Source organism: Mesoplodon bidens (assembly GCF_964165515.1).
Source record: "Mesoplodon bidens genome assembly, chromosome: 1".
Lineage (NCBI taxonomy): Eukaryota > Metazoa > Chordata > Mammalia > Artiodactyla > Ziphiidae > Mesoplodon > Mesoplodon bidens.
Genome location: NC_138176.1, coordinates 6,154,259 through 6,171,933, shown reverse-complemented (window position 1 = coordinate 6,171,933; position 17,675 = coordinate 6,154,259). Strand labels below are relative to the sequence as shown.

Here is a 17,675-nt window from a genome sequence, read left to right as displayed (position 1 = left end):
CAGCTCTTTTGGCGGGGGACTGGAGGGTTTACAGCAAACACTGAAGTTACCTACAACTTTTTCCAGCCAATTCTGCCCTCAGGGCTTCCACGGAAATAGGCTCTTTTGCTAAACGAAGGCAGGTCCTGGGAGTAGGGTGGGAGAAGTAAGGGCTGCTCTGATCACCCCAGGTCACCAAGAAACAGGTCACTTGTCCCCAGCCTCTGGCAGAGCGCCCGCCTAGTTCCAAAGTCTGCCTTCAGTATTACATGGCACACACACCCAGAGAGGTTTCAAACACACTGTGTGATATCCCCAAATTTGGAAGTTGAGATTGGTATTTTGAAAGAGATGTATTTTAGGTCCTAGAAATTCAATGAAAAAAAAAAAAAAAACCCAGCTCCCAGGGATCTAAGCCCACTTGAGCACAGAAGACCTTTCTGCCTGAGTGGAAATGGTAGGGGGAAAAACCAGAAGCAAAAGATAAAATTCAGAAGTAAAAAAAAAAAATGAATGGACTGTATCGAGTGCGTTCAGTTGAGGTGATTACCCCCCTGCAGTCTGATGATCCATTTCCTCAAGGGTTATTGTTTCTGCTTGGTTTGGGTCAGCAATTCAGGAAGCTATGCTTTCCTTTATGAAAAAAAAAATCAAAAGCAAAATAAGTGTTTCACGTCATGAAGATAATGCTAAGTTTAATGGCTTATCCAGCGTTTGAAGTCATCCCAGGTCCAGGTAGAGGGTCAGCAGGGCAGCCTGTGGTTAGACTGCATTCCTTTGAAGGAGCTGGTCCAGTAATTGCTAGGGAATTAGAGACAAAGAAGTCAAGTTCAGAGTCAGCATCTGGGCACCACACACACGTCACACCTGCTGGCGGCCGGGCCATTACCTTTTTGAAGACTTCGGCCCGGAGTCTGTTACTCTGTAAGATCACCCTTTTCTTTTGTTCTTCTTTTTTCTTTCTAACTTCCGGCAAGTTATTATAGATTCTGAAACAGATTCAGAAAACATTCTGAATGGTAGCGAGATAGCGTGTGTCTGCTGTGGATCTGTGTCCTCTCTTGTCAGCAGGTTCTTCCATTTCAAAGGGACGATCAGCTGCATATGGGCCACCTCGCATCTGTGAGACCCAAGACCCGGGGCTCCCCTGACCATCTCCAGATGGGACTGCCCAGGCAGGGGCCACGCAGCAGATGGAGCCCCACCCAGGGCAAAGCTGGAGAGGCCGGTTGTATAATCAGAAGTCACTTTTCTTGTCTCTCCATCTTCTACGATAATTAACCACGTGCTTGTAAAATGAGAGATTCTAGACCTACCGCTTTGCCACTCTGAGTGTAAACTTACCTTTGACCAAATACCTTTTTGCCACTGAGTTTTTGTCTCCCTATGACTTAGAAAAGGAGAAGCGAATCAATGGAAATAGCAGGAATTGTACTGGAATGACACACACATAAAATATGTGTGTGTTTGCCTCTTTACCTACTGCATTCCTAATTAAGCTGTTTCCAAATACCTCTCAGGCATGTGTATTGATATTATGTTCTTGTCCTGGTGTAAAATTAGGAGCTTCCAAGATACAAGCAGGGCCTGAGGGATCCTTCTTCTGGGCCCTTTCTTCTTACTTCCCTACAGAAATTGTTTATGTACTGATGCCAAACAAGATTTCTGCTGGAATCCACAGACACAGAGGAGACACTGTAGCCTGAGCTTTTGGGGTGCTGTACACGTGGCACTTGGCTTAACATCTCTTGTTTTATTTTCTCTCATGTTTGAAAGCCAGACAAAATTTGTTTAACATGTTGCCCTCTTAAAATAATAATTACAAACAATACAAGTATTGATGATGACAATATTAGCAGGTGACATTGTCTTGGTTATAGGGCACTAGGCTAATAATCTTTTTATGAATTTACCTTTTAAAAATTTTTATCTATTTTTTTGAAATATAGCTGATTTACAATGTTATGTTAGTTTCAGGTGTACAGCAGTGATTCAGTTATACATATACATATATATTATTTTTCAGATTCTTTTCCTTTATAGGTTATTACAAAGTATTGATTCTAGTTCCCTGTGCTATATAGTAGGTCTCTGTTGGTTATCTATTTTATATATAATAGTGTGTACACGTTAATCCCAAACTCCTAATTTACCCTTCCCGCCTTTCCCCTTTGGTAACCATAAGTTTGTTTTCTATGTCTGTGGGTCTTTCTGTTTTGCAAATAAGTTCATTTCTATCATTATTTTTTTAGATTCCACATATCATTGATATCATATGACATCTGTCTTTCTCTGTCTGACCTACTTCACTTAGTATGATCATCTCTAGGTCCATCCATGTTGCTACAAATGGCATTATTTCATTCTTTTTTATGGCTGAGTAATATTCCATTGTATATGTAGACCACATCTTCTTTATCCATTCATCTGTCAATGGACACTGAGGTTGCTTCCATATCCTGGCTACTGTGAATAGTGCTGCTATGAACATTGGGGTACATGTATCTTTTCGAATTATGGTTTTTTCTCAATATATGCTCAGAAGTGGGATTGCAGGATCATATGGTAGTTTTATTTTTAGTTTTTTAAGGAACCTCCATACTGTTCTCCATAGTGGCTGCACCAATTTACATTCCCACCAACAGTGCAAGAGAGTTCCTTACTAGGCTAATCACCTGACATGAATTTTCCCGGGTAGCCCTCACGACAGTTGGAAGAGACACCGTCCAGTGTCCTGCTGTTATGGGAGTGAGGAACCCATCCCCAGCAAGGTCAGGAGGCCAGTGACATCCCTCGGCTGGTGAATGAGGGGCTGGGAGTCCAGCCTCGGTCTGTCTGACTTCATGCAACACTGTTCCCCAGTCATGTAGTGTAGAGTGACCTGGGAATTGCTTGCACATGGCACAGTGCCTGGCACACTGAGGGTATCAACATGATCTAAATGAACACACGATTGCCAAATCAAAGAGCAATTCTAGAGGGGACCAGGAGAAGTCTGTCAGGGTCAGTAGGCAATCTGACATGTCCCAAAGCTCCACAGTGGAAATCCTTCTGGATCCATAGACACGCATCTTCCCGATCTTGACCATCTGATCTTGTGGGGAGTTTAGGACAAAAATTCCTAGGCCTCAGCCCTGGAGCTTCTGCTGCAGTATTTTCTTAACATCCTCAATAAATAATGGCACATTTGTACAATGGACCACTCTGCATCAATGAGGAAAATCATCCATGTCTTCTGACATAGAAAAAGACCTCACAGACACAAAGTAAAAGAAGCAAGCTACAGAAAGATAATATTATATATAGCATGATCCCATTTACGGTTAAGAATTAGATAACTAATAATAGTTATCTAATTAGATACTAAATAGTTATCTAATTTGTACATGTAAATAGATGTACAAATAAACGTCTATTTTTAGGCAGAGAGAAAGGCCTGGAATGATATATAGGATGCAGATAACTGTGGTGTCTCTGGAGAAAGTACAAGGCTGGGAGGTGGGGCAGGAGCAGGGACAGTCAGTCATGAGGGACTTCAGCTCTCTCTCCTCTGTTTGAATTTTTTTAATGAAAATGTAATTTAATAATATAACTAATAACAAAGAATACAAAAGAAAAGGAAGCTCCAGTGTGATTCTGTGGGTGCGTGAAGTCTGAGAACCGGGGTCTTAGCCCACCCAGGGCACAGCCCACAGAGCAGAGCGGAAGTCCCGTTACTGACCACATCTGAGGAGACCTGGCTTCCAGCCAGGGAAGCCATGATGTGGGGAACAGCATCACTCTGCTCACCAGTCCTCTCAGAGCCTCAGTTTCCTCTTCAGTAAAATGATATGGTGATACTCTGTCCACGAAGGCTGCTTTGAGATCTACATTATAATTTCAAGTCTCCATAATAGCAGCTCTGGACTTAGGGACCAGGAGGGGAAGATTTGGCTGAATTTTCCACCAAATTGAAAAAGGAATATTTTTGGCATGAGGTATACACAACTTTGCACTTCTGAAACGGCAGGTCTTGAAACCCAGTGGCCCTTTAAAAACCCCAGTTAGAAAGCTGCGCATTGGGTCATTAATGGGATGGTCCCCTTCCTCCTCACTTTTACTTTTTTATTTACAAAGAGGTTCCCTACAGATAATCAAAGTTGGCTAATTGTCATGGAAACAATATAATCATGGGAAAGCAGAGATTTTGCGCCTGGAGTGGGGAGAAATGTATTCTTCCTATTTTAATGGTTTCTCTAAGTTGTACCATCAATTTGGTTTAATTGTTATAGGTCCTCCCAGTGTTAGATACTTTATTATAAGCTAATGGCATTTTACTTGGATGAACTTGGCAAACTCTGTCAAGTTATTACATTTGGGTTGGGAGGCCAGGTCTCAGAAAGAATGGCAGCCTTTGTGTGTTGGTGAGAACGAGTGGGTGTCTAGAATAGCAACCAGCCAAGCAGGACAGGGAGAGTTTGCGGGCAGCAGGGCCGCCAAGCCCGCCAGGGATGCAGTGCCAAAAAGGCCAGCTCGTGACCCTCTGTGGCTTTGCCGGACCCATGCACCATCGGCCTCCAAGTCTGGATGCTTTTCTCCAGGCTCTGCCACCGTCAAGGCCCTCAGGAGACCTAGCTTCTCTCCTCCTCATAAAATTACCTGCGGAGTTGCACAGTGACAAACAGCACCTGCCCAGAGCAATGATGGGAAAGTGCAGAAGCATTCCTGCTACGAGGCTGGGGATCTCTTAGAGACCAATTACAGGACTGGTTCAGAATCCAAGACCCACCACTTTCCTAAGGTTTTTCCAAGAATGACATTAGCATTCAGAGGCGCAATTCAACAACTTCACTTCTTCCAGCCAGCTTTTCAAATCCACGGCCAAGAAGACCTCAGAGCTTAATCGTGACCTAGAAATAGTGGCCGAGCTGGACAGTGCCTGGATCCATCAAGCCATCCCTCCTCCCCCACTTTTTTTGACCTCACACAATATAACCAAGTACCTTTTAGATCGCATGTGCATCTCCTTCTCTGAAATGTACCTTTCTTTCGGTTTGAACAAGTTATCTGGAAAAACAAAAAAGTGGAAAGAGGATTAATTTCAGAAGGTACAGACGTTGCACATTTCTAGAGAAACATCATGGTGGGCTTAGTTCACTCTCTGTTATCCACCCTGAATCTAAGCCCAGTCTGTTACAAACACAGCAGGGCTCAGTGGACACACACACCATGCACAGTTGTATTGAAATCAACAAACAGTTAAATATGGGCATGAAGTTCAAGGGTAACATCTAATAGTCTTTATGGTCAGTGACTCCTTTGCATGCTGCGTTTAGCAATAAAGAGGCATAGTTTACTGGGGTAGGGCCACTGTGGCACGAAAATGTGTTTCAGTGTCACTCTGGGGGCAGGGCCCTGGGTGTGAGGTCATCCCATCCACAAAAAAACTCCACACTAGGTTTCTGGTGCCTCTGAGGACAAGGAAATCTCCCACTATTGCTGAAACACTTGGAGAGCAGGAGCTTTCACTCACAATTGTGGCCTCCATCAGGGATGCTCAGCCTCTGCATCCTTCCTAATGGAGGAATTAGCCCTTCCCAAGGTCAGAACATGTAATGGACAACAACATAATAGTAATGGCTGTCTAGTGTCCTTTAAGAAAGTACACAGTGGCTAAAAATGACTACGAGTCTGGAATTTTTTTTAATGAAAGTACATATTGCTCATCACAAGGATGTTTACAGATGACACACTTAAAAGTGGTCTGTGTTTTTTCAAAACTAGTGTATACCTTTTTGCGATAACTCTGAAATCCCCATGAGACTCTCAGGCCTATGGGTTAGCCAAGAGGCTGGCACACAAAAATGTTTCATGGGGGTGCTTGTTGCATGGGGATGCATCTGAGCAGCTGTCACACATAATGTCTGGAACCCCTGGACGGTAACCAGCTCCCCTGCCTTCATTCAGCACAAGCAGACAGGTGACTCAGTGTCCTTCAATCATGGAGTTGCAGTGGGCTCCCTGGGATCCCCAGCCAAGACCCCACCATGTTTCTATCAGTCTCCCCCACCTGGGCCTGTCCTCCCTTGCTCAATACTCCAGTGGAGCCACTGAAGATTTCTCAGGCTTGAGAATATGCAGAATTTTCCAGGAATATACAAGAAGGTGGGATAGAGGCATGGATACAAAGACATCTCTTCTCCTCTGAGGAACTATAACACAGCTACCGATTTACAATATGGAAACAACACAGTGGCTGAACTTGTATTCTATCTGGTTATAAACATAAAAGAAAAAGATGGCACCATTATTCAACTTCAAAGACAAGATTCAAAGGAAAAACAGAAGAAAAGAGAAAGAAATCAGAAGAGTTTTCCCAGTGAAGGGAAAACGTCCCCAGTGTTTGGAAAGGCACTGGGCCATGTGAACCAGGAGAGTCAATGTCGCCATGAAGACTGATCTGCAGAGACACCTCCCAGCACCCACCCTCTGCTCACACTCCAGACAGGGCCCGGCCAGAACCCAGGACCTCAGGAAAATCCCAGCAGCATCCCAAAGAAATGGGCTGTCACCTTAAGGCAGTCAGGGTCTTGGGCAAGCAAATATGTGTCCGCCTGAAGACCCCCACTGAGGCAGGGAGAAGGAGCCTCTGACAGAGACTTAGACCTGGGTCTGCACCAGCTTTCCTCAGGAGTCACTCAGGATTAGGGAAAGGCTGAGGTGAACAGATGCACGGTACCCCAAGGGAATAGAAATGTTACAAAGTGCATTTATAATATTTCTATAATCTCAGTTCAATTGTATGTGGTCTCCCCTCAGAAGTTAGTTCTGTTTTTGTTTTGGTTCGGTTTGATTTGTTTCTTTTGAGCACCTGATACCACAATGAAGCTTTGGTCTTATTTCCAAGAGGAAACAAAAGCAAATGTGAGCTATCTGGCACCTCCACTGTTTTGTTTTCTGAACTCTTCTCCGCCCGCTGTGCCTCAGCACAAGTTTAAATTCTGGGCCCAGCAGCCCATGTTAGGTGCAAAACAAGCATGTCTGTATCCAAGAGGGCCCACCCCAGCTGGCGGGCTCCACCCCGCACCTCTCTGGTTGCTGTTGATTTTGAGTTTTCATAACAGCATGAGGCCCATGTGATGGATAGTGGGGCTGCTTTCTGGATGGGATGGAAGAGAGGAAGAAAGTGAGGCTCTTCCTCCCTGGAGGAAGTTGTCTGAAATAATCAAGTGTGTCGCTAATGGCTCCCAACCTCACTAGAGTAAAAAGAACCCTATTTGGCACTTTGAGAGGGAAAGCAGCAGGAAGAGGGGGAGGGGGCAGGGTGACACCTGAGGGTCAGCATCACTACTTATAATAAACAGCGAGTGTTTATTGGATCGCCATAGATCTTCACACCAACCCTGCGACATACTCGTAATTGTTTTGTATTTTCGGGTTGGAAAATCAAAGTTCAAAGGGCCAAGGGTTTCCTGCTCAGGTTTATGCAGTGAATGAGTGAGCGGCAGAGCTGGATTTCAGTCCAAATCAGTCCAGCCCTGTCCACACATGCCCTCAACCTCAGAACACGGCCACCAACCCGTGGTTGCAGATTTCATCTTTCGGTGGCCCTGACAAGTGTTGGTCCATTTCCCAGGAGACCAATCCAAAATCCCTTTCTCTTCTTCCTTCTTCCTGCCTCCTACATTTAATGAGCAACTACTATGCCTCCAGGGAATGCTCGGAAGAAAATAAAAATGATAAGATCCTGCCACCATGAGACTTCAGTATTGAAGAAGGAGTCAGATAATTAACAAACCAGCTACAAAGTATCAGGTAAGTGCTGTGATGAAAAAGAATCATGGCCACAGGGTCAAGGAGGACCGGGGTGGTCAGGAAGGCTCCTCAGGGAGGAGGTATTTAAACCATGACCCAAATGACCACAGGAGCCGGCCGTGGGGGCCAGTAGAGGGAAGTGTGAGGAAGTAGGAAGGATCGGGGACACAGTGTGAGGGAGGGGCACGAGGGTATAAGAAGGCAGGCCGGGAGCAGAGGTGAAAGCAAAGACAGCTGTGGTTCTGCACCCAGGTTATACACTTTACCACCGCCTGCGGAGTCTAACCACAATTCACACACGTGGGCACTGGAACCTGAACCAGAATCTCCAATGATTCGAGTGGGTGCCGTGTAATAGGGAAGAATGAATCTGACTCCATATCAGCAACGTTTCTTTTCCTTTAACCTTTGTATTCCATTGCTTTTGCTCTGAGTTAAGAATGTTGCCTATAGCCTGAAATAGACAGGAAAGCCTATTCTCGAGGCTCTGATCTTTAAGGGTATAATACTTTTCTGTTCATATAGAGATGAAAAGTTGCAGAACAGAGACAAACATTTGTCTTGTTGGAGGTTTACAGGAACATCGTGACCTAACCTATGTGGACAGCTACAAGAACAAAGGATTCCAACACCAGGAAATCTGCAACAACCAACCACGCCCCTCCCTCAGGTTGCCTTTAAAAAGGCTTTGCTGAAACCCTTTGGGGAGGCTGGGCTTTTGGGGGGCATGAGCCACCATCTCCTTGCATAACCCTGCAATAAACCTTTCTCTGCACTAGATCCCTATGTTTCGGTACTGTTTGGCCTAACTGTGGGTCATGCACACGAACTTGCATTCTGTAACAGCAGGCGATGGGAAGCATCAGTGTTGGGTTTTGCAAGCCTATTAAGGAGATTTGCAAGTCTGTTGAGTTTTCCTCCAGAGTAAGAGATGGAGAGCCAGGTGGGTTTTTTTTTTTAACTTTATTTATTTTTATACAGCACGTTCTTATTAGTTATCTATTTTTATAAATATTAGTGTATACATGTCAATCCCAATCTCCCAATTCATCCCCCCCCACTGCCACTTTCCCCCCTTGGTGTCCATACATTTGTTCTCTACATCTGTGTCTCTATTTCTGCCCTGCAAACCGGTTCATCTGTAGCATTTTTCTAGGTTCCACATATATGCGATAGTATATGATATTTTTCTCTTTCTGACTTACTTCACTCTGTATGACAGACTCTAGATCCATCCACGTCTCTAAAAGTGACCAAATTTCATTCCTTTTTATGGCTGAGTAATATTCCATTGTATATATGTACCACATCATCTTTATCCATTTGCCTGTTGATGGGCATTTAGGTTGCTTCCATGACCTGGCTATTGTAAATAGTGCTGCAATGAACATTGGGGTGCATGTGTCTCTTTGAATTATGGTTTTCTCTGGGTATATGCCCAGTAGTGGGATTGCTGGGTCGTATGGTAGTTCTATTTTTAGTTTTTTTATGGAACCTTCATACTGTTCTCCATAGTGCCTGTATCAATTTACATTCCCACCAACAGTGCAAGAGGGTTCCCTTGTGTCCACACCCTCTCTAGCATTTGGTGTTTGAAAATTTTCTGATGCCCATTTTAACTGGTGTGAGGTGATACCTCATTGTAGTATTGATTTCCATTTCTCTAATGATTAGTGATGTTGGGCACTCTTTCATGTGTTTGTTGGCTATCTGTATGTCTTCTTTGGAGAAATGTCTATTTAGGTCTTCTGACCATTTTTGGATCGGGTTGTTTGTTTTTTTGATATTGAGCTGCACAAGCTGCTTGTATACTTTGGAGATTAATCCTTTGTCAGTTGCTTCACTGGCAACTATTTTCTCCCATTCTGAGGACTGTCTTTTCATCTTGTTTATGGTTTCCTTTGCTGTGCAAAAGCTTTTAAGTTTCATTAGGTCTCATTTGTTTATTTTTGTTTTTATTTCCATTTCTCTAGGAGGTGGGTCAAAAAGGATTTTGCTGTGATTTAGGTGATAGAGTGTTCTGCCTATGTTTTCATCTAAGAGTTTTATAGTGTCTGGCCTTACATTTAGGTCTTTAATCCATTTGGAGTTTATTTTTGTGTATCATGTTAGAGAGTGTTCTAATTTCATTCTTTTACATGTAGCTGTCCAGTTTTCCCAGCACCACTTACTGAAGAGGCTGTCTTTTCTCCACTGTATATTCTTGTTCCTTTATCAAAAATAAGGTGACCATATGTGCGTGGGCTTAGTTCTGGGATTTCTATGCTGTTCCACTGATGCACATTTCTGTTTTTGTGCCAATACCATACTGTTTTGATTACTGTAGCCTTGTAGTAGAGTCTGAAGTCAGGGAGCCTGATTCCTACAGCTCGGTTTTTCTTTTTCAAGACTACTTTGGCTATTCGGGGTCTCTTGTGTTTCCATACAAATTGTGAAATTTTTTGTTCTAGTTCTGTGAAAAATGTCATTGGTAGTTTAATAGGGATTGCATTGAATCTGTAGATTACTTTGGGTAGTAGAGTCATTTTCACAATGTGGATTCTTGCAATCGAAGAACATGGTATATCTCTCCATCTGTTTGTATCATCTTTAATTTCTTTCATCAGTGTCTTATAGTTTTCTGCATACAGGTCTTTTGTCTCCTTAGGTAGGTTTATTCCTGGGTATTTTATTCTCTTTTTTGCCGTGGTAAATGGGAGTGTTTCCTTAATTTTTCTTTCAGATTTTTCATCACTTGTGTATAGGAATGCAAGAGATTTCTGTGCATTAATTTTGTATCCCACACCTTTACCAAATTCATTGATTAGCTCTAGTAGTTTTCTGGAAGAGTCTTTAGGATTCTCTATGTATAGTATCGTGTCATCTGCAAACAGGGACAGTTTTACTTCTTCTTTTGCAATTTGTATTCCTTTTATTTCTTTTTCTTCTCTGATTGCCATGGCTAGGACTACCAAAACTGTGTTGAATAATAGTGGCAAGAGTGGACATCCTTTTCTTGTTCATGATCTTAGAGGAAATGGTTTCAGTTTTTCACCATTGAGAATGATGTTTGCTGTGGGTTGTCGTATATGGCCTTCATCATGTTGAGGTAGGTTCCCTCTATGCCCACTTTCCGGAGAGTTTTTTTATCATAAATGGGTGTGGAATTTTGTCATAAGCTTTTTCTGCATCTATTGAGATGATCATATGGTTTTTAGTCTTCAATTTGCTAATATGGTTTATCACATTGATTGATTTGCATATATTGAAGAATCCTTGCATCCCTGGGATAAATCCCACTTGATCATGGTGTATGATCCTTTTAACATGCTGTTGGATTCTGTTTGCTAGTATTTTGTTGAGGATTTTTGCATCTATATTCATCAGTAATATTGGTCTGTAATTTTCTTTTTTTGTACTATGTTTGTCTGGTTTTGGTATCAGGGTGATGGCAGCCTCATAGAATGAGTTTGGGAGTTTTCCTTCCTCTGCAATTTTTGGGAAGAGTTTGAGAAGGATGGGTGTTAGCTCTTCTCTAAATGTTTGATAGAATTCACCTGTGAAGTCATCTGGTCCTGGATTTTTGTTTGTTGGAAGATTTTTTTTATCACAGTTTCAATTTCATGACTTGTGATTTGTCTGTTCATATTTTCTATTTTTCCCTGGTTCAGTCTTGGAAGGTTATACCTTTCTAAGAATTTGTTCATTTCTTCCACGTTGTCCATTTTATTGGCATAGAGTTGCTTGTAGTAGTCTCTTAGGATGCTTTCTATTTCTGTGGTGTCTGTGGTAACTTCTCCTTTTTCATTTCTAATTTTATTGATTTGAGTCCTCTCCCTCTTTTTCTTGATGAGTCTGGCTTATCAATTTTGTTTATCTTCTCAAAGAACCAGCTTTTAGGTTTATTGATCTTTGTTATTGTTTTCTTGTTTCTATTTCATTTATTTCTGCTCTGATCTTTATGATTTCTTTCCCTCTACTAACTTTGAGTTTTGTTTTTCTTTCTTTAGCTCTTTAGGTGTAATGTTAGATTATTTGAGATTTTTCTTGTCTCTTGAGGTAGGCTTGTATTGCTAGAAACTTCCCTCTTAGAACTGCTTTTGCTGCATCCCATGGGTTTTGGATCGTCGTGTTTTCATTGTCATTTGTCTCTAGGTATTTTTTGATTTCCTCTTTGATTTCTTCAGTGATCACTTGGTTATTTAGTAACGTATTGTTTAGTCTCCATGTATTTGTGTTTTTTATGTTATGTTCCTTGTAATTGATTTCTAATCTCATAGCATTGTGGTCAGAAAAGATGCTTGATATGATTTTAATTTTCTTAAATTTACTGAGGCTTGATTTGTGACCCAAGATGTAGTCTATACTGGAGAATGTTCTGTGTGCACTTGAGAAGAAAGTGTAATCTGCTGTTTCTGCATGGAATGGCCTATAAATATCAATTAAATCTATCTGGTCTATTGTGTCATTTAAAGCTTGTGTTTCCTTATTAATTTTCTGTTTGGATGATCTGTCCAGTGATGTAAGTGAGGTGTTCAAGTCCCCGAGTATTACTGTGTTACTGTCGATTTCCTCTTTTATAGCTGTTAGCAGTTGCCTTATGTATGGAGGTGCTCCTATGTTGGGTTCATATACTTTTATAATTGTTATATCTTCTTCTTGGATTGATCCCTTGATCATTATGTAGTGTCCTTCCTTGCCTCTTGTAACGTTCTGTATTTTAAAGTCTATTTTATCTGATATGAGTATTGCTACTTCACCTTTCTTTTGATTTCCATTTGCATGGAATATCTTTCTCCATCCCCCAACTTTCAGTCTGTATGTGTCCCTAGGTCTGAAGTGGGTCTCTTGTAGACAGCATATAGATGGATCTTGTTTTTGTATCCATTCAGCAAGCCTGTGTCTTTTGGTTGGAGCATTTAATCCGTTCACATTTAAGGTAATTATTGATATGTATGTTCTTGTTACCATTTTCTTAATTGTTATGTGTTTGTTTTTGTAGGTCGTTTTCTTCTCTTGTGTTTCCCACTTGGAGAAGTTCCTTTAGCATTTGTTGTAGAGCTGGTTTGGTGGTGCTGAATTCTCTTAGCTTTTGCTTGTCTGTAAAGCTTTTGATTACTCCATCAAATCTGAATGAGATCCTTGCTGGGTAATCTTGGTTGTACGTTCTTCCCTTTCATCACTTTAAATATATCATGCCACTCCCTTCTGGCTTGTAGAGTTTCTGCTAAGAATTCAGCTGTTAACCTTATGGGAGGTCTCTTGTACATTATTTGTCATTTTTCCCTTGTTGCTTTCCATAATTTTTCTTTGCCTTTAATTTTTGTCAATTTGATTACTATGTGTCACAGCGTGTTTCTCCTTGGGTTTATCCTGCCTGGGACTCTCTGTGCTTCCTGGACTTGGGTGGCTGTTTCCTTTCCCACGTTAGGGAAGTTTTTGACTATCACCTCTTCAAATATTTTCTCGGGTCCTTTCTCTCTCTCTTCTCCTTCTGGGACCCCTATAATGCGAATGTTGTTGCATTTAATGTCCCAGAGGCCTCTTAGGCTGTCTTCATTTCTTTTCATTCTTTTTTCTTTATTCTGTTCCATAGCAGTGAATTCCACCATTCTGTCTTCCAGGTCACTTATCCGTTCTGCTGCCTCAGTTATTCTGCTATTGATTCCTTCTAGTGTAGTTTTCATTTCAGTTATTGTATTGTTCATCTCTGCTTGTTTGTTCTTTAATTCATCTAGGTCCTTGTTAAACATTTCTTGCATCTGCTCAATCTTTGCCTCCATTCTTTTTCCGAGGTCCTGGATCATCTTCACTATCATTATTCTGAATTCTTTTTCTGGAAGGTTTCCTATCTCCACTTCATTTAGTTGTTTTTCTGGGGTTTAACTTGTCCCTTCATCTGGTACATAGCCCTCTGACTTTTCATTTTGCCTATGTTTCTGTGAATGTGGTTTTCCTTCCACAGGCTGAGGAATTGTAGTTCTTCTTGCTTCTGCTGTCTGCCCTCTGGTGGATGAGGCTATCTAAGAGGCTTGTGCAAGTTTCCTGATGGGAGGGACTGGTGGTGGGTAGAGTTGGCTGTTGCTCTGGTGGGCAGAGGTCAGTAAAACTTTAATCTACTTGTCTGCTCATGGGAGGGGCTGGGTTCCCTCCCTGTTGGTTGTTTGGCCTGAGGCGACCCCACACTGGAGCCTACCGGGCTCCTTGGTGGGGCTAATGGCGGACTCTGGGAGGGCTCATGCCAAGGAGTACTTCCCAGAACTTCTGCTGCCAGTGTCCTTGTCCTCACGGTGAGCCCCAGCCACCCCCAGACTCTGCAGGAAACCCTCCGACACTAGCAGGTAGGTCTGGTTCAGTCTTCTATGGGGTCACTGTTCCTTCCCCTGGGTCCTGATGCGTACACTACTTTGTGTGTGCCCTCCAAGAGCGAAGTCTCTGTTTCCCCCAGTCCTGTCGAAGTCCTGCAATCAAATTCCGCTAGCCTTCAAAGTCTGATTCTCTAGGAATTCCTCCTCCTGTTGCCAGACCCCCAGGCTGGGAAGCCTGACGTGGGGCTCAGAACCTTCACTCTAGTAGGTGGACTTCTGTGGTATGTGTTCTCCAGTTTGTGAGTCACCCACCCAGAGGTTATGAGGTTTGATTTTATTGTGATTGCGCCCCTCCTACCATCTCACTGTGGCTTCTCCTTTGTCTTTAGATGTGGGGTATCTTTTTTGGTGAATTCCAGTGTCTTCCTGTCGATGATTGTTCCGTGGTTAGTTGTGATTCCAGTGCTCTCACAAGAGGGAGTCACCCCGTGGGGTTTTAAGCAGGGGATCTGACTTGCATTCTTAAAGGCCGACTCCAGCAGCTGTTCAGAACATGCACCAACTGGGTGGAGGAAACTCAAACATGGCAGCAGGGAGATAGGTCAGACCACTGCAGCCAGGTAAGCGAAAGATGACAGCATGCTCAGCACAGCTGGGAAGTGGAGGACTCAGGACTCACCTCCACTCAGCGAACATGAGCCAAGAGAGTGGTGAAGGTGGAAGAGAAAACCAGGCTTTATGGGGGAGGGATGGATTGGGAGTTTGGGGTTAGCAGATGCAGACTATTATATATAGAATGAATAAACAACAAGGTCCTACTGTATAGCACAGGGAACTATATTCAATACCCTATGATAATCCTTAATGGAAAAGAATATGAAAAAGCATGTGTATGTATGTGTGTGTGTGTGTGTGTGTGTGTGTATATATATATATATACACACACACACATATATATATCTCACTTTGCTGTACAGCAGAAATTAACACAGCATTGTAAATTAACTATACTTGCATAAAATAAATTTAAGAAAGAGAAAGAGAAAGAAAGAGAGAGAGAGAGAGGGAGAGAGAGGAAGGAAGGGAGGGAGGGAGGGAGGGAGGGAGGGAGGAAGAAAACCAGGCTTTGTGTTGGAGCAACCCTTCATTTGACTGTTAAGTGTTCACCTCTTTGGGGCTCGGCACACTCAAAGATCAATAAGACAAAGGGCTCAGAGCCCAGGGTGAGAGCCAGATACACGAGGCCTTCAGGTGCCAGGACTGATGTCTACACAGGGCGAGGGCTCATGGGGGGTGCACAGTCCACCAAGGAAGGGGTGGGACTGGGGAGACTTCACAGCAGGAGACAGCTGAGCTGAACCTTGAAAAAGAAAGAGGTGTCCCAACAGTGGGAGGAGGGCTGGGAGGAGGCTGGCCCAGGTGGAAACACAGCAGGACCATGGGGACCAGCCTGCAGCAAGAGACAGTTCTTCAAGGCATCATAGAGCAGGACCTCGTTTCATGAGATGGAAACCATCCTGCACGCACTTTGCTCAAAAATACAGTGAAAGCCCATCTATCAATTCCCTTTTAATGGAAATTCTACCTTTATAAAATTAAAGTGACTGATGAGAACAGTTTTCAGCTAGCTTATGGGTCTTTTGTGGATTTTCCTCGAAGCTGCACGTGTTCTAATTCACTAACAGAGGAAAAAACGGCCACTGTATTGACCTCCTGTTTTATCATTCAAACACAGCAGGGGTTTCCCCCCACCCCCCAAGCAAATTACTAAGGTAAATTGCCTATTTCTGTCTTCCTGGAAAACTCTTCTTCTTTTTATTTTTTTAAACCTGAATCTCCCGTGTCTGGCTTATCACTGTATCCAAACTACTGGCCTGTTGCTAATTTCGTGTGGCAAGGCCAGACACACTGAGCCTGATTCAGGTTAGTGAGCAACGAGCTACCGAGAGTTTGGTGCTTCTGAGGCTGTTCTTGGGGAGCACCTGAGTAAAAGCCAAGTCCTGACACCCCGTCCATCGCTATAAACACACGCGGGTGTTTATTACAACCCCCACCTCACACACGTGCAAACACGCACGCACATGTGGGGACAGGTGGCCTCCACATCCAGGCAGCTAGCTGACAGGGTCAGCAGGAGGCAGCCAGGATCCCCGGACACCAGCATAATTGGTTGCTTATGAGGCCAGAGCTCATTTTCCTCCACGCAGAGTCCTTATCTACAGCTCTGATGGCAAAGCTTCATTTTTCCTATTGAACAAGTAATCTAAATGATAATCAAGTTCACACTGGATTTATGAGTGCAGCGCCCTTGCAGAAGCTGATTTTCTGCAGTCACCCTGGGCACTTTGAAGAGTCTTTTAGAATTTGCTTCCCCTAGCTTAAAAACACCAAACCCAAGAGATGCCTGTGGGAGAGAATCCAGCCGGGAGCCAACAAGCCAGTTTGGAGCATAGATGCCAAGTCTACACTGGCCGGCGTCTTCTAGGAAAGACAGGGCCTCCCAAAAGGAATGGAAATGGGATATGTTTTAGGGAAGAAAATCTCTAGCGGATTCTTCTCCTGAAGAGGGGCCCCAGTACACGTGTATTCTAAGGTCAGGAGGCTGTTCATTATGTCCGTTTCCAAGCCAGTGAGCAGCTGGCCCTCCTGCCTCTGGAATAATTACATCATGGTCTTCAGGAGTTACATCCAGTTACTTGCACATCATTTCCATTCAGCTCACCTCGCTGGGGCCTCCAATTTGCTGACGTGGGCGGCAGCCGAGTGGCCTGCCTTGGACCAATTAACCCTCCAGAAATGAAACGGTGTGCATTACACTGTAGAAAAGCCAGTTGAAGACTCATAGGTTGTTTGCCTTCAAAATGCTCTTGTGATGATAAAATCTTGTGCTGGATAAACATCCTCATTTTTCTGAAATCCCTTCTATCTTTCTGTGGGATCCTGAATGACAGTTTGTGGATGAGCAACCCATTCTAGGGGCCTGGAAGGCCGGTGGAGGTGGCACATTTCATTTAGATAAAAATAATGCTCAGTTCCCATTCGGACGCAAAAGAGAGATACTAATGTTACAGTTCAGAAAGGCAACGAGCCTCTCCGATCCTTCAGGTAAAGGCACACAAAATTAAGAAATGAAAAATAAACCAGAGGTCTGTGGGGAGATCTATTTCTCTTTTCATGCTCAGGTCAAGAAATGAGATGGACCACAGGCTCCTGGTTAAGATGAGAGAACTGTTCTCTCTGCAGAGAGCTTGGCTCCTGCACAGACTTATCTTTGAGTTTAGAGCAGGATCACCGTTTCAGGGCTTCCATGAACCGATAGGGTGCTGGGAGCTAAAGGATGGATTTGAGAAAGGGTCTGCCCTTGGGCGAGGGGGCTGGTGATGAGAAGGATCGTGGGTTTGCCAGTCTGCCAAGCACACTGGCAGCCCACAGGCCTCCCTGCAGATCCTCGTAAGAGTAGAATCCTTGATGCAACACAGGCAGATGAAGCCCAGGGACCATGGCTTCAGCTCCTCCACCTAGAGGAGCCAGATCCCCAAGTCAAACATCTCTGCTTCAAAGGAGACTTAATACAATCCCCGGTGCCATCCTCCTCTCTCTCTTGGACCCAAGAGC

At 43.4% G+C, this 17,675-nt stretch overlaps 1 protein-coding gene across 2 annotated transcripts in view; it reads right to left on the bottom strand.

Annotated features, from left to right (window-relative positions):
- Window positions 1-741: 741 nt before the first annotated feature.
- LOC308623351 ((E2-independent) E3 ubiquitin-conjugating enzyme FATS) overlaps window positions 742-17,675 on the bottom strand; it is a gene marked incomplete at both ends in the record, with an annotated part of 230,962 nt that continues 214,028 nt past the window's right edge. For both annotated transcript variants that reach the window (XM_081245615.1, XM_081245616.1), the window contains 3 exons: window positions 742-780; window positions 869-968; window positions 4,962-5,025. In XM_081245615.1, the coding sequence (XP_081101741.1) occupies window positions 742-780; window positions 869-968; window positions 4,962-5,025 (203 nt within the window). The remainder of the gene's footprint in view (window positions 781-868; window positions 969-4,961; window positions 5,026-17,675) is intronic.